This window comes from Orcinus orca, chromosome X (assembly GCF_937001465.1).
Source record: "Orcinus orca chromosome X, mOrcOrc1.1, whole genome shotgun sequence".
Taxonomy (NCBI): Eukaryota; Metazoa; Chordata; class Mammalia; order Artiodactyla; family Delphinidae; genus Orcinus; species Orcinus orca.
Window position 1 is genome coordinate 28,937,867 of NC_064580.1, and position 24,928 is coordinate 28,962,794.

The 24,928-nt window shown below is 35.8% G+C and overlaps 1 protein-coding gene across 1 annotated transcript in view; it reads right to left on the bottom strand.

Annotated features, from left to right (window-relative positions):
- DMD (dystrophin) overlaps positions 1–24,928 on the bottom strand; it is a 2,251,544-nt gene that overhangs the window by 813,554 nt on the left and 1,413,062 nt on the right. Inside the window, exons 46-47 of the mRNA XM_049704774.1 lie at positions 13,563–13,710; positions 10,910–11,059 (exon numbers count right to left, since the gene is read on the bottom strand). Of these exons, the coding sequence (XP_049560731.1) occupies positions 10,910–11,059; positions 13,563–13,710 (298 nt within the window). The remainder of the gene's footprint in view (positions 1–10,909; positions 11,060–13,562; positions 13,711–24,928) is intronic.

Consider the following 24,928-nt stretch of genomic DNA (forward strand, 5'->3'; position numbering starts at 1 on the left):
GACTGCCTTTAAGGTATAATCATCAGTCACAGGTTGCCTATAGATCGCAACTATCAGGTCAAATGGAATTTTCGTGAAATATCCTTGCAATGACTTTGGTTTCTGGCCCATTTCCTGGTCCATCTCTTTTCACCCACACTTGGCCAACTGTGCCAAAGATGGTGCATACTTTTCCCAGTGATAACTGAAAATGTTCACAAATTATAACTGCACCATTCATTTCAAATACTTTTACTTCTACAGCAAAACAGATTGATTTTCTCCAGCAACAAACAATGAAATGGTCTCTTTGATGTCTTGTAATTAGTCCTAATATTAGTAAATAAATTAAAAGGCAGCAAAACAAAATATGTCCATCAGGCCTTTATCAGTCCCTTCATAACCCATACAGTGGCCTTGCCCTGAACTATAAGGTGGATAAATGAGTGGAATGCTGATTTTGGCATCCAGCTTACTCTCGGATAATCTACCTCATCCTTCTCAGCTGACATGAGACAGAAATAACACCAAAGGGTGATAAACTCTTTCCTGCAGACCTGGGGTTCCATGGTTCGCTGGCCCCAGGCCTAATCTATCAATCCATTTTCTACACAATAAAAGGTAAGAAACCCATTACAGATCTGTTATAAGCCCTGGCAGGTGGTCTACAACAAAAATGGAATACATCAACCAATCCCGCATACAGTGTCTCTTTTCTAGGGTTTGAAGCACTAGGGGTCAGCTGACATGTATAATGTAGTCAGGATTTAGTATTAAATTCTTTTAGGTATATAAAAAAAAAAACTCACACATCTTACAGTATAAGTATAAAGATACGACAGAAAAGTTCATTTCTGGTATGACTGACCTTTTATAAAAATAGCACTGTTATTTTATTTTTGCATTACTTACTGGCTTTGCACGTGATGCAATAAATGAAACTGGGTTAGAATTTACCATCTTGTGCTCTTAAATACATCTTTAATTTTCATTTGTTATTCAATCTCAGTTTAAGGAGTTGGCATATGAAAACCTCCATTTAATGCCATTTCAAGATCATTAAATTATTAGAAAGAAAGGCGACCCCTCTAGTGTCAGGGTTGACACTATATAATCTAGTCATCTCAAAGCAAAGGCATTGTAGAAACAAGAGGAGCAACTTTTTATATTAGCAAAATCTCTTTTTATCATATCATTTCTTCTCCTTTCTAATATTCATTGCTATAGGGCAAACATCTTTGTGCTAATAAAGGACTTACTTCAAAAATGTCACAGTGAAGGTCAGAGTTATGAAATTTTTCCTTTGTTTTAAATCATCATTATACTTCTCTTCATTTTAAATTCATTGTGAACAGGGGAGAAAGTTTGCCAAGAAGAGTCACATCTGGTTTTCATCTGAAATTAGTTTACCTTTTTAATAAAGTCTGGTCCACAGCATATTTAAATGACAAATTTACATACTCCATGCACACTCTCTGTATGTGTAGAGTGGAAAAGTAAAGTTTTAATAGGGAAATGAGTTGCTGCACAAGTATCAGTGCTTTACAATGCATGCTGGATTTTTCTTTGTTCTTATCTTTAAAAATAGCACTGCATTGAAATGAACACATTATCTAGAATTAGGTTGAAGTTTCCTGATAGAACGTTATCTAGCTCCAATGAAACTTTCTACAAATGCTTTCTCATCACTCACTCCACCAAAATGGAGGAAACCAACATGCAGAATGAAGGTAAGGGAAGCGGGTGGGGAAGCAGTGTGAAGGCTCAATTACACTTTGTCTGGATTTCTGAGTTAAAGTCAGGTGAGTAGATTACAAAGACGCTCAGGGTTAAAAAAAAGTCATCTTAAATTATGCTCATACTTAAAGCGTGAAAATACTGGTGCTTGGAAACAATGGTGGACTACCTGGACTTACTTCATGGCCGATGTGAGGAGAAAAAACCCCATCATTTTTCAGTACTTTTAATCTGAACTGCTAGCCAGTCCTAGATAATGAGAATAATGAGATCAGTGGAAGGGAAACCACAGGCTATAAGCTCTCTGTGCCTTCCATTAGGGTTCCTTCTTAGTTTTGGTGCTTCTATCTCTCCTCTGGTCCAGCTTTTGGATTCATAATGGTGGCACATATTTTAGCTTTCTCCCTAAGAGCCATATTTATAACTGCTTGAATGAGATGGTGAATATTATTCAGCCTTAAAAAAGAAGGAAATCCCCCCCACATACAAGAATGTGCATCTTCCTAGAGGACATTATGTTTAGCAAAAAAACAAAAATACCGGGTTTCCCTGGTGGCGCAGTGGTTGAGAATCTGCCTGCCAATGCAGGGGACACGGGTTCGAGTCCTGGTCTGGGGAAATCCCACATGCCACGGAGCAACTAAGCCCGCGCACCACAGCTGCTGAGCCTGCGCGTCTGGAGCCTGTGCTCCGCAACAAGAGAAGGCCGCGACAGTGAGAGGTCTGCGCACCGCGATGAAGAGTGGCCCCCGCTCACCGCAACTAGAGAAAGCCCTCACACAGAAATGAAGACCCAACACAGCCAAAAATAAATAAATACATTCATTAAAAACCAAAACAAAACAAAACAAAAAACCAAAAAAACCCAAAAATACCCCAACAACAATAAACAGTCACAGAAGGACAAATACTGCATGATTGCACCTAAACGAGGTATCTAAAATAGTCAAACTCATAGAAACAGACAGTAGAATGATGGTTACCAGGGGCAAGGGAGGGAGGGAAGGAACTGGAAATTGTTTAATGGATGTAGTTTCAGTTATGCAAGATGAAAATCTTCTGGAGATCTGTTATAAAATATAGTGCACAGAGTTAACAATACTGTATTGTACTCTTAAAAATGTGTTAAGACTTTAGACCTCATGTTAGGTCCTCTTACCACACTTGAAAAAAAGGTGACTCAGCAAGAGTTTCATGCTTGGTCTTTGTGTTTTTCTGTTCTAACAATACACCTAATTTTTAAATTAAAGTTGACATTTTTGACCAATTACAATGCACCAGATACTGTGTTATGCATTTCCCATGCACTATCTCATTGAATTTTCACCACAACCTGGAAAGTATGTTATACGATTACCTGAATTTTGCAGATGTTATAACTGAGGGGTAGAATCTATAATCCATAAACCTCCCTATTAATCACCATGATAAACCGCCTCCTCACAACTCCCGTTTACTTTTTGTTTGTAAAATGTCTGATCCATATTCTTGGCATTGCCTGACACTTCAATCATTTGGAAAGTTAAAAACCACATATTATTATAAACTTATTAAATTGTGATTAATTTGGTAGTAATGGCAAAAAGGTTTCTTGGACAGGCCAAACATCTCAACTTCCAGAAGTGTCAAGAGAACATTAGCAGTGATGATAATAATACTTATTGAGTACTGGGCCAGGCCCACCTTTAAAGCCTGATGTTTGTTCCCATAACTGGGGTAAACCTGATACATTTTTTCAGTCTTCCAAAGTGGGAGCTCACGCATGAGAGTGAAAGAGAGAGCTATTGAAAATTATGATGGGACAACAGGCAAAATCATGACTCATGACACACAACCTAGTAAGGACCCCTATCTTAGTGTGAAATTATAGGAAGCAAAATCAAAGATGCTTATGTTATAAACTTTTAATTACGACTCTGCCACTCAACTCTCGGCTTCAAGCTATTTAGCAACTACAAATTAGAGATATGAGTAGTTAAAATGCCAAGCCCTATGTAATTCTGAATGTCCATTAAATAAGGCAAGGGTGAGAACCGATTATGATATCCTTAGGAGAGCATACGGCATACAGTGGTCACTCATTAGATGTCTGTTGAATGAATGATTTAAATGAATGAATAAATGTTACAATGTAATGATTAACTATATAAAAGAAACTTCCAAGATGATGCACTTTCAAGAATTATCAGGCTATGTATCTTAATAGCAAATAGGTAAATAGCAGTTTTTTGTATTTCTTGCAAAGATTCTTTTCTGTAGTTAACAAAAGTAGTTCACACATTAAGGGCAGGATTGAATGGTCACTACTAGAACAATCTATTAATCATGGCCTTTGCTAGGAAAATAATCCATCGGAGCAAATGTCCATTTTTGAGCAAGGAATGGAAATGCCAAGCTCTAGCTTGATTTAACTTTCTCTTTTTTAGTCTCCACATTTATAGCAATGGCAAATAACGGCTGGCATTACATGACAAACATACCTGGAAAAAGACCAAACGTTTATTTACCTGACACAAATAAAAAGAACAAATCTGAAATGTTTACTGCTTGGATGGATACTAAGAAGTAACATGATTGGGGTTAATACAAAATGAACCAGATTTCTGGAAATTTAGATACAGTCATTTGTATATTGTAGATCATCTGGCCTATGAGTTTCACCATATGTATTTTTACTTTCATAATATTTATTTTGTGATTTAGTTTGAAAACAATCCTTGTACTATTATCAATATTACAAAAGTTATTCCTGTATTAAGGTTTGCTACATATATTAATTTTTAAACCTTACTTATGTCTAGGTAAAGTGGATCATATTTTTTTGTTAAGGTGCACTTAACTGAAATTCGCCTTCCAGCAAAATTTCTTATTTGTGTTTGTAAAATATTTTAAGTCTTTATATGCACTATTTAATAATGCCTAGGCCTTAACAAATTAAAATAGTAATTTACTATTTACAAATAAATGGCAAAATATGAGGAAACATTTTAAATATATTCAATAAAACAAAATTTATTTATTGTGACTAATAGGAATGTATAATATATACTACCTGTTAAGTTATTTAACATCAAAAATAGTAGACATATAACTAATTCTGAAACATAAACATGTGTTCCTGTATTCCACAATTACAAATGGTCCCCACTGAAGAAGGTTCTGGAAAATAATTTGACAACATAGCATCCAGTTTTCCAAAAAGGGTAAAAAGCAAAGCAAAAACACTCATATGGTTTCTTTAAATGACAAGAAATCTCAATTGTTTCCTTCAAATGAGCAATGGAATGACATGGGAAACCATGTTTTTTCTTTCTTTCTACCATATTATCCACAGAAAAACCACTTGAGCCTCACTGAAAAGTTAAAAAAAAAACATTTAATTTGGAATAACCTTTACATTTAAATAATGTGTTCTCAAATAAGTCACATAACCTTTCTAGGACTCAGTGTTCTAATCTAGAAGATGTGAAAGTAACTGGGTTTCGTTAGGCTCCTTCCATCTGAATAATCCTGAGTCTACAAAATAAATGTTCCATCTTTCCACCTCTTCAACCAAGTATAGGAAGCTTATAAGATGATTCAAAAATTAAGGCTGATAAAACATACTTTGGTTCTAAATAATGGGTAGTTGAAAAAATACCTACACATAACGCACCAAAAGAACAATGAAGAAAGGGGACACAAAGTGACAAGGACAGGAGAAGATGAAAGGATTAAAAGATAGAGTCAAAGAAAGAGAGAGTAGGAGAGAATGTGTTGCATATACTACCCAGGCAGAGAAAAACCTGACATATATGAATTTAGGAAAGTAGATTCATGGTAGACAATAGAAAGATATCAATTCATAGGCAAAGACATATAAAACAGAGAAAAAAGGAACAGGGTAATAGTGATGGGGAGAGGTTGGAAGGGAGGGAGAACTCCTTACAGACACGCATACACACATACGAAGTTCAGAGAACATACAAAGAAATATGATGAGTGATAAATATTGAAATCAACACAGAATCAGACATGTGTATGAAGATCATGTGTGAGACACTTAGAGAAAAACACAGAGGCTAGCTTTAATAACATTCCCATTTTGTAGATCTTAAGGATATCATTGTTAGACTGTAAAGCTCAAAATATGTATTAGGCAAAAATGAGGATATCACTTCATGATCCTTATCCGGAGGAAGCCACAATTTAAATCAAGACCTATATTCAGCTTCAAAGCAACATTTTCCATCTCTGCTATAAAGAGATGCTACCCAGGCCACGGCAAGTTAACACAGTTTTGCAACAAACCCATTATAGAGTCCACCACTCCCTTAAAGGAATAGCTATATTACCTCCCATCGCTGTTTTCTCTCTTCAGTAATAAACGTGCCAAAGTAATTGGTGAGTTGGCTAAATATACAGGGTACAGCATATTAGAGTTAGCTGTGGAGAAAGGCACCTGCCACCAGATACTGTGATAGTAGGACAGTTTTAAAGATACTAACTGTTAAGGAATTGGCACGTTTGTACCCCAGCAACCATGACCTACTAGTTACAATTACAACACTCACTCTAGCCTTTAGATGAAGGAGTGTGCTGGAGAATACAGGGAAGGGGTCTCCATTATTTCTTCTCTCTTCTAATGACTGAGAATCTGAGGTTTAATGATGGTCAAGACTGTCTCTTGATCATCTTGACCATCTTATTCTTTTTAAGCTGTTGACTTGTGTAATGACATAAATCTGGCACTAATCATTCACTTTCTATTCTTAAATTTAAACCAAGAGGGATAGGGTGGCATAGGGATTGAGAAGGGAAAAATAATTTTTAATATGACTAGTGAATAACATTCCAACTTCTATGACATTTGGTGGCAAAGATATAGTATGAAAACTATAATTTTGGGATAAGACAGATATTATGAGTGATACAGTAATGTAAGTCTACACAAGATGGTCTTAGTTTTAATTTTCTATCATAAAAAACTGACTTTTTATTCTGTTGCCGAAAAGATAAAAGCTTGACTCACGTTTCACTATTCGCAAAGCTGCTATTGTATGTTTTTGAGAGTTCTCTCACGTTTCCTACAATTATAATTTTTGTGTTCCTTTTTGTAATATCAAGATGTACTGAGATATTGTGGAATATTTTGGGGCATCTTTCCTCCTTGTTCTCTTCCTATGAGGAATGATTTTATTTGTATTGTTATGTGGCTACAAAATTTAATTACTAGGAAAATACATTCCCTCCAGATGCAAGTGTCTATATGTTTACGTGGCTATTTTGAAATTATTAAAGGAAGAAACTTTACATTTTTCAGTAGGAAAAAAATTAACTCAAAAAATTTCAATAGTGTTATAGATAAAAATAAAAGATTTTTCCGCAAATACCTAGTTGCTTGAATTATAGAGATCAAAACACACATTTTGAATTTAATGCCATATAATTGGTACTCAGTTCATAAATATTTTATCAGTCATGTAAAAGATCCGTTACAAGAACTTCAGCATCATCAATTTAAAAATATAATGAATATCCTGACACAATTCAAAATTAAGTCTCTATTATTTTATTTTCAAATCATCTACATAAGGGAACTCCTCTCAGTATAACTTGTTCACACCTCTCAATTTAGTTGAGTATTGATGAATAACAAGCAATTCTTTAGAGGCAACTGTGCCATTTTTGAAAGAAGCCATTTTATATTACATGAAAATTATAGGTCTACAATATTTTCTTGGCATGGATTTTGCTCCTGGTTTAAAGGATTACAATTTGCTTTATATTTTGAATAGAACAAAGTTAACAGGTATTAAATATGCTCAATAAGGTAGTAGAACTGTAGTCAAAAGTGGATGCGAGGTTTCAAAACATCCTTGGAAGGTCAAAAGCACATATGGAGAAAGTACATATGAGGACACATAAAGTAAGAGAGAAGAAGCCTTAGGTACAGGGGGATCTGAACTTGGCAAAACCTGGAGAGCATTTGGATTAAAGATGTCATGGTATTTGGGAATAAGCAGCATGTAAAATTTGGGTACTGAAAGTTTGTAGATGAAAATTTGTGTCAATATAAAAACTACCACACAATGAATGGTCGTCCCTTAGCACTTACCTACAGGCAAAAATAAACATAAATCAAAACAATAAGTGTAGTTCTTACCTAAAGAAACTGAACCTGGTGTCTGGAAGGAATCTCAGCAGTTGGTATGAATACCTCAGAATAAAGCCCACTGCATTATAGACTTTGAAGTTCTCTTTCAACAAGAGACTCAGCTCTCTACCTTAGCACATAGAGTAAAATATCCCAGTTACAATACCCATCCAGGTACTTACAGCTTGCAGTCTTTCTATTTTCTCATTCTTAAATATAAATATATAAAGGATCACTAGCTGTATGAACAAAGTCTACAGCCCCAAAAGGGAAAATAGCATGGAAATGGACAAATTCCTTGAAAGACACAACTTAAAAAAGTTGACACACAAAGAAATAAAAATTTAACCATCCCTGTATCTATTTAAAAAATGGATCAATTATCAAAAACTTTCTCACCAAAAAAAACCAACAATAACAAAACAAAACAAAACATAATACCCTATGCACTGATGACTTTACAACTGAATTCTTTCAAACATCTCAGGAAGAAATGATACCAGTCTTCACCAACTTATTTCAGAACAAAGAAAGAGAGCACCTCGCAACTTGTTTTATAAGACTAGTCTAACAATGCTATTAACACTTGAGAAGGATTCAAAAAAAATTACAGACCATTTCCTGCCATGAACAAAGATAAAAATCATAAACAGCATATCAGAAAACTGAATCTAGCAATCCATAGAAAGTACAAGACATCATGACCAATAGAATTTATTTCTGGAATCCCAGAGTAGTTTCACATTCCAAAAACAATGGTTGTAGTTTATCACATTCAGAGGAGAAAAATCATAGAAACATTTTAATAAATGCAGAGAAAGTATATGAATATGTTCAACACATATTCATAATAAAAACTTGAGAAACGGAACAAGGAAAAATTCCTTAATCTGATTAAGAGGATCTATAAAATGTCCTACAAGAAACATCGTATTTAATGATCAATTACTGAAAGCTTTCCACCTGAAACAGGGAATGAACCAAGGCAACCCATTCTCACCACTTCTATTAAACACTGTTTTAGGGGTCCAAGTTTATGCAAAAACAATTAAAATCATAAGGATTGAAAAGAGAGAAACTTCCTCTACTTAATGACACGATTGTGTACATTAAAATAATCCAAAATGTTTTACAAACCATTAATATTAATAAGTGAATTTGGCGAGGACACTGGATGTGTGCTTAATGTAAAAAAAAAATCTATTTTTATATACCAGCAACAAAAAGAAATAAAATTTGAAATGAATCCCACTTATAAAAGGATCAAAATATCAAATATCTGGGATTAAATCTAATAAAACATGTGCAGGCCCTCTGGATTGAAAACTGCAAAATATTTCTAAAAAGGCATTCAAGAAGACCTAAATAATTGAAGGGATGTAACATTTTCACGGATTAGATTACTCAATATTGTAAAAAGTTAATTGATTTATAAATTCAACACAATTCAAATCAATATCCTGGCAGGTTTTCGTAAAAAATGACAAGTTGGTTCTAAAATTTATTTGGTAAACCAAACAACCAAAAATAGCAAAAAAAAACACTCTGGTCTAAGAAGAATAAGGCTGGAGGATTTACACTACCAGATCCCCAATTTTTTTTTATAACACAAGTATGTTGGGTTTGTGTGTATGTGTATATATATATATATACACACACACACATACATATACGTGTATGTATGTATATATTATATGTATATATAGGTATATATACATAAATACATTGTATGTATACATGCATGTATATACACGTACGTATGTGTATATATATTGAATATATACACACATACACAGTATAATCTTGTTCAATCATAAAAAGGAATGAAGTTCTGATACCTGCTACAACATGGGTGAAACTTTAAAACCTTACGAGTAAAATAATCTAGACACAAAGGGACAAAGGTAGTGTGAGTCCACTTATATGAAATATCTAGAATAGGCAAATTCATAGAGACAGAAAGTAGATTAGAGGTTACTTTTTGGGGGTGTCAGGGGTAGGGATATGGGGAGTTATTACTTAATGGTTACAGAATTTCTGTTTGGGGTAATGAAAATGTTTTAGCAATAGACAATGGTAATGGTTTCACATTGTGGATATAATAAATGACAGTGAATTATACACTTAAAATGGTTAAAATGACAGATTTTATGTTATATATATTTTACCACAATTTAAAAAGTAAATATACCAAAACCATTGATTTGTACACTTTAAAATGGGTGAATTGTATGGTATATAAATTATACCTCAATAAAGCTGTTGAAAGATGATTGTTATAAAGCCAGTGTGGTACTAGTTGAAGGACAGTGATAATCAAATGGAAGTGAATAGAGAATCCAGAACAGATTCATACATATATGTTCACTTGATTTATGAGAAAGTTGCCACAGCAGTACAGTGGGAAGAAGACTGCCTTTCGATAAATAGTGATGGATCAACTGATGTTGCTTTTCATTATACATTCATACGCACTACTTGGTTTTAAAGAATAAGTATGCATTACTTTGGTAAGCATTTTAAAATATTAGATTTAAAAAGTATCCAGGTTAGAAAGATGAAGACTCACAAGTAAGTAAGTAAATAAATAAATAGTAATAAATAAATAAAACACCTTTTGGAGAAGTTTATCACGCATTAATCAATCACTGATTAAGTCTATATTATAGGTAAGGATAAGTAATTTTGATTTATGGTACTTGTTGAGCTAGACCACCTCCATCTTGCTTTAATATTGTCAGTATATACCTGAACACTAAATTAATCGCTTCATCCATTTTCCAGTCTAATTCTTTAGAATAGTTCATATAAAGTAATAGTGGTGTATATCTTGGCATTTGGTCATTAACGTATCGTCATTCACCATCACCATTCCTTCCATCCACAACAAATCATACAGCCAAATCAAATGGTCAAGTTTAAAAATATATATATAACACAAATAACAAGCCACAAAACCAACCCCTCTCCCCCACCCCCACCAATTAAGCACCATGAAACAAAACAAATGCTTGCAACATTTAACACATGTGACAGGACAGATGGTCAATGTCTAACCTTTATCCACTGAAGATTTATCTGCTTGAGCTTATTTTCAAGTTTATCTTGCTCTTCTGGGCTTATGGGAGCACTTACAAGCACTGTTCCTCCAGTTTCATTTAATTGTTTTAGAATTCCCTGGCGCAGGGGCAACTCTTCTGCCAGTAACTGAAACAGACAAATGCAACAACGTTTAAAATGAATTACAGCACAATGCCAACTACTTTGTCTTTGCCTCTATTGATTAGTCTATCAAAATGAAGCAAGACTGGAGGCCCAGTGGTTCCTCAAATACCAAGTTTTCTACAGAGGACAGAGCTTGGTGGACTAAAACGCCCACTCCCAAGTAAATCAGCCCATCCTAGAAAGGATCAGGATACCTTATCCCTCAGAGATTTTGTTTTCAAGAGAAAAATGTTATGTAGTATGATGAGCTCTAAAACAATACTCCAAACAGTGTCAAGAGTGTAAAAACACACCTCTCAGAAATAGAACAATCTGGACAAATTTAATCATCCTCTCAGGTATTAGGTCTCCATACTATAACATACCACTGAGTAAGAAATTGCAATATCATATTAAGAGATAACTAACTTTGAGAACATACCAGGTACCAGGCACTGTGCTAAGCTCTTCACACATATGATCTCAGTTAACTTTTATACAATAATTCTGAGGTATATCCTATTATCTTCATCTTACATAGAATGAAACTGAGACAGAGAGGTTAAATCGCAGGTCCAAGGACACAAACGAAGCAAGCAACAGAGCTGCGATTCAAACTTGGCCGGGTTCATTCAAGAACCCTTAATTTTGACACCTCCACATCCCTGAATTTCTCTTACTCATTTAACATCACATTAAAAGTGCCCTTTCCCACGACCTACAAAACTACCATAGTTTTATTAACTGTCTTTTATTTATTTGTGTCATCTATAGCTGCACTGTTCAGTACGGTACCACTTGCCACATGAGGCTATTTAAATTTAAATTAATTAACAGTCATTAAAATTAAAAACTCAATTCCTCAGTCACATCAGCTACCTTTCAAGTCCTCAAAAGGCACATACAGCTAGTGGCTACTAAAACTGATAATGTACAACATAGCCATCATGACAGAAAGTTCTATCAGACAGTGCTGATCTAGATTGTCTAAGGAAAAAAGGAAATCAATGTGTATTTCTTAATAAGTGAACACCACTAAACATGTCTCTTAAATGAATTATCAATTAGATTGCTATATATAACACTCAATACATTTAGGAAAGATGAATTTTCAAGAACAGACTGAGTTTATTTTTCCATGGCATAACTGTCTTCAAACGAACTATGGATCAAAAACGTTTTATTTTTTGACTCTCAAATACCTAGTGCATTATCTGACATATAGTAGGTGCTCAATATTTGTTTATTGAACTAAGCAATATTTTTCTTTTCATACTTTATCCTCTGTTCAGGTACACATTTTTTATTTCACAGAAATAAGTAGTTGACATGGAGTCTAATTTGCATGTGCAGACCAACCGAATCAATGATAAAGAAGCAGTTCCATTTCTCTTTGATTGTGTGACCTCGTAAAATGAGGACAATAACAACCATTTTCAAAGTCTGATAAGATTAAATAAAATAGCAGATGTAAATACATCTAATACTTAGTATAAAATAGGGGATGATTAAATGTTAATTTCCCTTTCCCTTTTACCTTCCCTTCAAGAACTAAAGTAAAACAGATCCAAAAGAGTTTGTTTCCTAAAACTAAAACCATGAAAGTTCACCCATCTGCACAATCAAAGCATCTCACTCTGGGTGGGGACTGGTGCATAGATAAGATAGGTATAAATTTCTCCATTTATTTTTATATATTTTAAAACAATAAAACTGAATAAATAAATGTAATAGAATTAATAGATGAGTAATAAAACTTTTGAATTTTGAGATGCTGCTAAAAAAAAAAAAAAAGCATCTCAGTCAGCCAGGAGAGGTAATCAGTATTAAGCAGACAGCACAGTAGGTAGACATGATAAACCACTTGAATAAACTGGAAGTCTATTAAACCAGTATAGAAAGTGAGCCAACATCACCTCTCCAACACCACAGACAAAACAAACCAAAACAAAACATTGCTTCAGGCAAATCGAATGCCTTTAATTAAAGGCTGAAGTACTGAGACTGATTTGGCAATTAAGATCTTCCCTAAGAAATGGCATTCATTTCTATAAAGATTCTCCTCAGTTTTTGAAATTATTTGGAGCTGTGGAATTCTCCATTAAGTCTAAAATTAATTTTACCTTGGTTTAAAAAGTATCACCATGTATTTTACACACACAAGCACACACACATATATATCGCATACACACTTCTAAAAAAATACATACTCACTGGGCTAAGACAAAATAAAGTTGTGAGAAAAACTAGTAAGGAACTATCAATATCCTAATGGACAGGAAATCAATGATTAAATACATTTAAAAAAATAGATTCACATACTCTTTTTTTTTTTTTTCGCCCTGCCATGTGGCTTGTGGCATCTTAATTCCCTAACCAGGGCTTGAACCCAGGCCACGGTAGTGAAAGCTCAGAGTCCTAACAACTGGGCCTCATGGGAACTGCCCCTAGATTCATAAACTCTTAATACAAGTAGGCCCTGGGAGATTTTAGGAAATAAAATTACCTTGACTTCCTCAAGTTTTTCTTTCAGTTGCTGCTCATTTTCAGGTTCAAGTGGAATACTAGTAATGTTATCTGCTTCTTCCAACCATAAAACAAATTCATTTAAATCTCTTTGAAATTCTGACAAGATATCCTTTTGTTCTTCTAGCCTGGAGAAAGAAGAATAAAATTGTTATCCACAACATATTTCTCAAACTTTCTTTTTTTATTTAGGAAAACTTTAAAAAATTGCACTTTCAATAAAATAAGCCATTTTAAGATGTTAACAATACAATATTTTAAAAGAAAATTTATTCACAGAGCAATTTCAATACCTCAAAAATCTCTAAAAGGTGAGATTAAAATTGGTCAAGAAAAAAATTCTAATTTTAAAATTCCAACATTATGTTATTAAACTAGAGCAGTGTTTCTCAACCTCAGCACTACTGACATTTAGGATTAAATAACCCTTAGTTGTGAATGGGCTGTTCTGGGCATGGCAGGAAGTTTAGCAGTATCCTTGGCCTTTCCCCACTGTATGCCAGTAGCATTCCCCCAGTTTTGACAACCAAAAATGTCTTGAGGCATAGTCAAGTATCACCTGGGGGGCAAAACTGCCCCTGGTTGAGAACAACTTCACTAGAGTAAGTATCTAAAATGAAGTTGCATGTTTTAAAATGTTTAAATAAAATACATCTTTACGGGGCTTCCCTGGTGGCGCAGTGGTTGAGAATCTGCCTGCCAATGCAGGGGACATGGGTTTGAGCCCTGGTCCAGGAAGATCCCACATGCCACAGAGCAACTAAGCCCGTGCACCACAACTGAGCCCACAACTACTGAAGTGTGCCCTAGAGCCCGTGCTCTGCAACAAGAGAAGCCACCGCAATGAGAAGCCCGCGCACCACAACAAAGAGTAGCCCCCGCTCGCTGCAACTAGAGAAAGCCCGTGCTCAGCAACCAAGACCCAACACAGCCAAAAATAAATAAATAAATTAATTAATTAAAAAAAATATATATATCTTTATGGAAAATTGTAAGGTAAAAGTAAAAACAAGATAATTAAATGAAAACACTAAATTACTGCATGTTAAAATTATGACTCATAATCCTTTTGGAGAAAAGAGGGAAACTGATTTAAAATACTTAACATATGTTGTACTAGCGGAAGTTTTTAATTATAAAAACACATACACTGTATGTTACTCAATTAGCCATAAATTTATTCTTACATATTGACTCATAACACAGCTGAGCAAAATGAGCTGTGCTTAAAATAATTTACATTTTTTTGTTTTGTTGTCTTTTGGGAACTATCTATCTCTGGTATGTAAGTTTTTAACTGAAGTATAATATACATATAGGAAAGCACACATATAACTATACAGCTCAATATAGTTTTAAAAAATGGATACACCAAATAACCAGAAAAGGAATAGAATGTTATCAGAAGCTCAGAGGCCCGCTCTTGACCCTTGCAGTCACTACCTCCAAGTGTACAGTAACCAGTCAACTTTGATTACTTTGCCTGTATGAACGTTATGTATATGGAATCATATAGTCTTTCATTCAATATAATGTTTACAATCATCATTCGGGTTGTGTGTAGTTATCTTCCTCCCTATATAGTACTAAATTGTATAAATATATAATATATCTCTGTTGGTGGACATTTGAGTCGTTTCCATTTGGGGGCTGTTAGGCTAATTTTTTTTTTTTTTTTTGCTTCAACTTAACACATATTCATTGAGGGCTCATTTACTTCCAGTGACTCAACTGGGCATTAGAATCAAAGATAAATGTATTATGTACCTTGCCTCGAGAATCTCACAGTCCATGAGAGGAAAGAAGCATGTAAATCTAGGACTATGATGGAATATTGTAGAGCATAAGTTATTTCTGGGGCAGGGCATAGGAGATGTCCCAGAGAAGATAATGGTCTACCTGGGTCTTGAAGCATGAAAAGAGATATTATTCACAGCCTGTGCAAAGACAGGGCATTGAGAGAACTACAGTTACACTAATTCTCCAAACCATATCTGGTTATTGGATTTGTACTGGTCTATCCTCAGTTAAGTTCTTTGCTGGGAGCTTGTCCAAAGTCTACCTGGGGCACATGAGAAGACACACTCTTCTTTGTCTATTCTCAAAACAGTAGATCCTATAAAAACCCAAGTCATATATGGGCTCCTGTGAAAACTCAAGTCATATTATATCACCATTGCACTCAAAACTCTTCTATTGCTTCCCAATTCATTCACATAAAAAGTCAAAGTCATTACAGCTCCCTATGAGGGTCTAGGTTTGCTCTGTTCAATATACTAGACACCTTTGCATGTGGCTACTGAACACCTGAAATGATGTAAGGGGAACTGGGGTGGGCTGTAAGTGTAAAATGCACACCAGGTTTCAAAGACTTAGTACAAAAAAAATCACCTCTGTACCTTCTACTCAGTTTTGCTGTGAACCTAAAACTGCTATAAAAAATAAAACTATTCCAGGGGGAAGGGTGGGGGGGAGGTGTAGATTGGGAGTTCGGGACTGACATGTACACACCGCTGTATTTAAAATAGATAACCAACAAGGACCTACTGTAAAAAAAAAATATTTAGACATTCACAGAAAGACAGACAAGATGAAAAGGCAGAGGGCTATGTACCAGATGAAGGAACAAGATAAAACCGCAGAAAAACAACCAAATGAAGTGGAAATAGGCAACCTTCCAGAAAAAGAATTCAGAATAATGATAGTGAAGATGATCCAGGATCTCGGAAAAAGAATGGAGGCAAAGATCAAGAAGATGCAAGAAATCTGTAACAAAGACCTAGGATAATTAAGGAACAAACAAACAAACAGAGATGAACAATACACTAACTGAAATGAAAACTACACTAGAAGGAATCAATAGCAGAATAACTGAGGAAGAAGAACAGATAAGTGACCTGGAAGACAGAATGGTAGAATTCACTGCTGCGGAACAGAATAAACAAAAATGAATGAAAAGGAATGAAGACAGCCTAACAGACCTGTGGGACAACATTAAAAGCAACAACATTGGCATTATAGGGGTCCCAGAAGGAGAAGAGAGAGAGAAAGAACCTGAGAAAACACTTGAAGAGATTACAGTTGAAAATGTCCCACATGGGAAAGGAAATAGCCACCCAAGTCCAGGAAGCACAGTGAGTCCCACACAGGATAAACCCAAGGAGAAACGTGCGGAGACACAGAGTAATCAAATCGGCAAAAATTAAAGACAAAGAAAAATTATTGAAAGCAGCAAGGGAAAAATGACAAATAACACACAAGGGAACTCCCATAAGGTTAACAGTTGATTTCTCAGCAGAAACTCTACAAGCCAGAAGGGAGTGGCATGATACATTAAAAGTGATGAAAGGGAAGAACCTACAATCAAGATTACTTTACCCAGCAAGGATCTCATTCAGATTTGATGGAGAAATCAAAAGCTTTACAGACAAACAAAAGCTAAGAGAATTCAGCAACACCAAACCAGCTCTACAACAATTGCTAAAGGAACTTCTCTAAGTGGGAACCACAAGAGAAGAAAAGGACCTACCAAAACAAACCCCAAACAATTAAGAAAATGGTAATAGGAACAAACATATCAATAATTACCTTAAACATGAATGGATTAAATGCTCCAGCCAAAAGACACAGGCTCGCTGAATGGATACAAATACAAGACCCATATATATGCTGTCTATAAGAGACCCACTTCAGACCTAGGGACACATACAGACTGAAAGTGAGGGGATGGAAAAAGATATTCCATGCAAATGGAAATCAAAAGAAAGCTGGAGGAGCAATACTCATATCAGATAAAATAGACTTTAAAATAAAGAATGTTACAAGAGACAAGGAAGGACACTACATAATGATCAAGGGATCAATCCAAGAAGAAGATATAACAATTATAAATATATATGCACCCAACATAGGAGCACCTAAACACGTAAGGCAACTGCTAACAGCTATAAAAGAGGAAATGGACAGTAACACAATAATAGTGGGGGACGTTAACATCTCACTTACACCAATGGACAGATCATCCAAACAGAAAATTAAAAAGGAAACAGAAGCTTTAAATGACACAACAGACCAGATAGATTTAATTGATATTTATAGGACATTCCATCCAAAAACAGCAGATTACACTTTCTTGTCAAGTGCACACAGAACATTCTCCAGGATAGATCACATCCTGGGTGACAAATCAAGCCTCAGTAAATTTAAGAAAACTGAAATCATATCAAGCATCTTTTCTGACCACAACGCTATGAGATTAGAAATCAATTACAGGGAAAGAAATGTAAAAAACACAAACACATGGAGGCTAAACAATACGTTACTAAATAACCAAGAGATCACTGGAGAAGCCAAAGAGGAAATCAAAAAATACCTACAGACAAATGACAATGAAAACACTACGATCCAAAACCTGTGGGATGCAGCAAATGCAGTTCTAAGACGGAAGTTTATAGCTATACAAGCCTACCTCAAGAAACAAGAAAAATCTCAAATAAACAATCTAACCTTACAACTAAAGGAACTAGAGAAAGAAGAATAAACAAAACCCAAAGTTAGCAGAAGGAAAGAAATCATAAAGATAAGAGCAGAAATAAATGAAATAGAAACAAAGGAAACGATACCAAAGATCAATAAAACTAGTAGCTGGTTATTTGAGAACATAAACAAAATTGATAAACCATTAGCCAGACTCATCAAGAAAAAGAGGGAGAGGACTAAAATCAGAAAAATTAGAAATGAAAAAGGAGAAGTTACAAAGGACACCACAGAAATACAAAGCATCCTAAGAGACTACTATAAACAACTCGATGCCAATAAAATGGACAACCTGGAGGAAATGGACAAATTTTTAGAAAGGTATAACCTTCAAGACTGAACCAGAAAGAAATAGAAAATATGAACAGACCAATCACAAGTAATGAAATTAAACTGTGATTAAAAATCTTCCAACAAACAAAAGTCCAGCACCAGATGGCTTCACAGGTGAATTCTATCAAACATTTAGAAAAGAGCTAACACCCATCCTTCTCAAACTCTTCCAAAAAATTGTGGAGGAAAGAACACTCCCAAGCTCATTCTATGAGGCCACCATCACCGTGATACAAAAAACAGACAAAGATACTATAAAAAAAGAAAATTACAGACCAATATCACTGATGAATATAGATGCAAAAATCCTCAACAGAATACTAGCAAACAGAATCCAACAGCACATTACAAGGATCATACAGCATGATCAAGTGGGATTTATCCCAGGGATGCAAGGATTCTACAATATACGCAAATCAATGTGATACACCATATTAACAAACTGAAGAATAAAAACCATATGATCATCTCAATAGATGTAGAAAAAGCTTTTAACAAAATCCAACACCCATTTAGGATAAAAACTCTCCAGAAAGTGGGCACAGAGGGAATCTACCTCAATATAATAAAGGCCATATACGACAAACCCACAGCAAACATCATTCTCAATGGTGAAAAACTGAAAGCATTTCCTTTAAGATCAGGAATAAGACAAGGATGCCCACTCTCACCATTATTCAGCATAGTTTTGGAAGTCCTAGCCATGGCAATCAGAGAAGAAAAAGAAATAAAAGAATACAAATTGGAAAAGAAGAAGTAAAACTGTCACTGTTTGTAGATGACATGACACTGTACATATAGAATCTGAAAGATGCCACTAGAAAACTACTAGAGCTAATCAATGAATTTGGTAAAGTTGCAGGATAGAAAATTAATGCACAGAAATCTCTTGCATTCCTATACACTAATGATGAAAAATTTGAAAGAGAAATCAAGGAAACGTTCTCATTTACCATTGCAACAAAAAGAATAAAATACCTAGGAATAAACATATCTAGGGAGACAAAAGACCTGTATGCAGAAAACTATAAGACAATGATGAAAAAAATTAAAGATGATACAAACAGTTGGAGAGTATACCATGTTCTTAGATTGGAAGAATCAATATTGTGAGAATGACTATACTACCCAAAGCAATCTACACATTCAACACAATCCCTATCAAATTACCAATGGCATTTTTTACAGAACTAGAACAAAAAATCTTAATTTGTATGGAGACACAAAAGACCCAGAATAGCCAAAGCAGTCTTGAGGGAAAAAAAACGGAGCTGGAAGAATCAGACTCCCTGACTTCAGACTATAGCACAAAACTGCAGTAATCAAGACAATATGGTACTGGCACAAAAACAGAAATATAGATCAATGGATCAGGATAGAAAGCCCAGAGATAAACCCACGCACCTATGGTCAACTAATCTATGAGAACAGAGGCAGGGATATACAATCAGAAAAGACAGTGTCTTCAATAAGTGGTGCTGGGAAAACTGGACAGCTACATGTAAAAGAAGGAAATTAGAACACTCCCTAACACCATACACAAAAATAAACTCAAAATGGATTAGAGACCTAAATGTAAGACCAGACACTATAAAACTCTTAGAGGAAAACGTGGGAAGAACACTCTTTGACATAAATCACAGCAAGATCTCTTTTGATCCACCTCCTTGAGTAATGGAAATAAAACCAGAAATAAACAAATGGGACCTAATGAAACTTAAAAGCTTTTGCAAAGCAAAGGAAACTACAAACAAGAGGAAAAGATAACCCTCAGAATGGGAGAAAATATTTGCAAACGAATCAATGGCCAAAGGATTAATCTCTAAAACATATAAACAGCTCAAGCAGCTCAATATTAAAAAAACAAACAACCTCATCCAAAAATGCGCAGAAGACCTAAATAGTCGTTACTCCAAAGAAGACATACAGATGGCCAAGAAGCACATGAAAAGCTGCTCAACACCACTAATTATCAGAGAAATGCAAATCAAAACTACAATTAGGTATCACCTCACACCAGTTAGAATGGGCATCATCAGAAAATCTACAAACAACAAATGCTGGAGAGGGTGGGGAGAAAAGGGAACCCTCTTGCCCTGTTGGTGGGAATGTAAATTGATACAGCCACTATGGAGAACAGTATGGAGGTTCCTTAAAAAACTAAAAATAGAATTACTATATGACCCAGCAATGCCACTCCTGGGCATATACCCAGAGAAAACCATAATTCAAAAGGACACATGCACCCCAATGTTCACTGCAGCACTATTTACAATAGCCAGGTCATGGAAGCAACCTGAATGCCCATCGACAGACGACTGGATAAAGAAGATGTGGTACATATATACAATGGAATATTACTCAGCCATAAGAAGGAACGAAATTGGGTCACTGTAGAGACGTGGATGAATCTAGAGACTGTCATAGAGAGTGAAGTAAGTCAGAAAGAGAAAAACAAATATCGTATATTAACGCATATATGTGGAACCTAGAAAAATGGTACAGATGAACCAGTTTGCAGGGCAGCAATTGAGATACAGATGTAGGGAACAAACATATGGACACCAAGGGAGGAAGTGGTGGGCTGGGTCATGGTGGTGTGATGAATTGGGAGATTGGGATTGACATATATACACTAATATGTATAAAATGGATGACTAATAACCTACTGTATAAAAAATAAATAAAATTCAAAAATTCAAAAAAAAATCTCATTAGTATATTTAATATCATGTACAAGTCAACATAATATTTTTAATATACTGGGTTAAATAAAATATATTCATTTCACCTGTTTCTACACTTTCTTAAATGTGGCAATTAGAAAATTTAAAATTACATACGAGGCTCACCTTATTTTTCTATTAAAAAGCACTGATCTATAAAATCTGCTGATACCCTTTCTCTTTACTTCTCTGACCTCATTTCCATCTACTCTCCCTTCTTCTTATCCTTCTTGAGACCCACTTGCTGTGCTCCTGAAATACACTAGATGCATCCCTGCTTCTAAGCTTTTGTACTTGCTGGTTTTTTCTGCCTAGAATGACCTTCCCTCACAAATCAAACGTGGCTGGTTCCCTCACCTCCTGCAGGTCTTTCTTGATGACCCTACTTAAAATCCCACCTCTTCCCTCAAATTTCTGTTCTTTCTCCCTGGTTTATCTTTCTCTTTAGTTCTTAAAACTAACATATACTATAATTTGGTTATTTTGTATATTGTCTATCTCACACACAGGAAATTAAGCTCTCTGAGGGCAAAGATTTTGTCTGTTTTACTTACTACTGTTACCTTTTCTCCTGAAACAATGCCTGGCACAGAATAGATGCTAAATAAATAAGTGTTGCGTGAATGAATGAATTCTGCCTTCATTCTTTTCAATCTTGTGTTCCTGTTTTAAAAGAATCTTTCTCATTCTTTGCAACATTCGTTCTAAAACATGATCTAATTTACTCACCAATGTGCACTACAGTATTCCATCAAATGAAAGACACCTTCAGTTGCAAGTCATTATAGTATCATTGTAAGTACTACCAGGATGTGAGTTGGAGTGGGCAACGGTGCTGATTACATGATGACACTTATTACTTAGAGGTTTTATTTTATTAAGAAATTGTTCTTTTAGGTTTATGTATATTTTTGTCTTATGTTCCTCTTGAAGATGCATAAATAGTAAAATACAAGTGAAAAAATTGGTGTGGTATTCTTAAAACTTCCTCATATTTAGAGTCTGAGTCTCCTATAGCACTTTTCCCTTTAAAGTAACTGATGTCTGTCTTTTTCCCTACACAAGGTCATCTTCTGTGGTATCTAGAGTATTGGCAATGTAGCACTTCTTAACAGGGCTCTACTACTGCTTCTTGGATTTTCTTCTAAATCACATGTGTCCTGGCCAGCAGAAATTGTAAAACCCATCCGGATTTCAGTGATATTAATGTGATAAAATGTGCCACTTAGAATGAAATTTGGTTAGTTTGCATAGCCTCCCACCACTGATGTAATGACTTAGGTTCTTTTGGCTGCTACCAAATTGCTGGTTGTTTCAGGATTAAAAAAATAAAGATTCATAATGTAGTGACAGTTTATGGTTACCTTTAGTTTATAATTATGAATGAATATTATCATCGGCATCATCTGCCTGATGCATGAGCTTATTTTCTGTTAGTAGAGTCATTAAAGGTTTGGCATTAATTTCCATGGGAACTAGTGTATGATTATATGAGTTTTTGCCAAAAACAAATACTTTGGCTCTTTTTGTAAAGTAAGGATGCCTACATCAATGTCTAATGTTGACATTAATGGTTATTGAAGTATTTGAGATTTAGGGAGGAAGGGTCAAAAGAGGAAGCCGGTGAAGTGGCTTGAGGCAGGGTTATGAAGTGGCTAGAGTGTTTTGCTTTAACCTCTAGGTGATGAAATACTCCAATTTTTTGAGTAGAGAAAGATTTATTTCATCCACTCACTCTGGCTACTCTGTGGAGAATGGATGTGGGCAAGGGAGGTATGAAGAGAGCTCTGAGTTCTAAAGGGCAGGTTCAAATGGCTGCTAATCAGTGACAAAGGAGGAGCAGTCAAGAAATAGTGCAGCCCTGGGGGCAGGGTCCTGATTGCCCCTCAAGGGATACACATAACAATATCTTTGAGCTCTTCTGCAGAACTAAAACCCCCACCAAATGGAAGATGTTAACTACTTGATGAAGCATTCTTCATTCCAGAGAAAGGCACAGTTGGCCCATCATCACCTGACCCCAGAAGATCTCTGGATTGAAGGAACGCAGGCTCTGCAGGCACCCTGCTCCTTATCAGCAACCCCGCCCCCTTGACTGTATCGCTCCTCACAACCCCCACCCCTCCCCGAGTTGGGACACACAGTTGTGAGGACATTAGCCCACTGTGGCCTCCTGGCAAAGCAATAAAGCTATTATTTTCTACTTCACCCAAAACCCTGTCTCTGAGATTTAATTCACTGTCAGGGTACAGAGGCCGGTTTCAGCTTCAGAATCAACTATGAGACAATTGAGACCAAGGTGATGATAGGCAAGGTGATAAAGTAATGAAGGTCCAAATCATGAAGATGTAGCCAGGGACTAGGAAGACAGGATGTTTAAAATGTAGGAGATTCAACAGGACTTGTGGATAAAAGGAGAGAGATTAGCATTAGTAGCTAACAATTATTAAGCACTTTCTATATGCAGCCACTGAATCGAGTACCAAGTTGTCACATTACTATTGTGAGATGGGTACTTGTCTTTCCTCATCTACAGATGAAAGAAAATGAGGCTTAGTATTCTCCCCAAGATCGAAGAGCTAATAAGTGGTCAATCCAGCATTCAGTCCTGGGTCATCTAGGTCCAGAGTCTGTGCTCTTCACCTGTTCAACCTATTACACCTGGTCTAGGCGTGAGCCCACCTTATCTGGCTGAACAGACAGTATTTACTCCAGCTGAGAGTACATTTAATTGTATCAGATATTTAAGGGAAATTACTAGTTTCAAAAATAGAGAGATCTTGAGCTCAGGGGAGAGAGGAGGGCTGGAAATATGGAATTCAGAGTCATCAGCATTGAGTTGGAGGATAAAACATAGTAAACTAGCATTTGAACTAATAATGCACACTTCACATTTGGCATCTTCTGAGTCCATTCTTTCTTCACTTCTAGGTTAATGATAGACAATTCTCCCACCTGCTTATTTAAATTGAAAAAAAAATAAAAGAAGAAAAAGCCCATTTCACAGTCATTCATTGATTTCCTATGCACAGGTAACCTGCGGCTCCTGCCCGTCCCCCACCCTCCCTCTTTGACATGAAAAGCCAAAGGAATGCCTCGGGTGTTCCTCTGGCCCCTGCAAAAGCTACACAGATCTGTGAAGGAGTTCTTCAGCTCAACAAATATTCAGCTGAAGGAGAACACGGTTTTCCCTTCCTGCAGTCTTCATACTGTTTTTTTAGTGATTATCCTGAAGCCCCTACCTTTGACTTCAGAGAGATGTAAGGGGTGATGTAAGGTGGGCAGCCACCCCCACCATAGACACTGCACTCCCCACAAAGCTAACTACCCCATCTCACCGGAGTCCTCTTAACATTGATCTGGACAGGGGGTACCGAGGAGGTTGGAAATCACTGACAGTAGACATAATACTACTGCTGCTTCTCAGCAAACCTTAGGGGGAAGTGGCTGGTCTCAACTGCTGGCAGCTTGCTTTAGAATGTGGGATAGCACCGTTTTTCCTCAGACTCTGGACTGAGAAGCAATTCTGGAAGAGGAACAATCCCACTATAGACATCTTTTATTCGTTTAGCAGTTCTAAGCCAGTTCAAATCCTTGGGTCTAGGTTTCAAGGGTATTTGTCAGTCTACCTCATCTTTCTCTCTGTTCTACTCTCTTTGCAAATCTTTGTCTCCTTTAGTATTTGACTCTAGATCATCTTGCATGGTGTCCCATATACTGAGAGCAACCTTATTTCTATCAATCTTCCTCA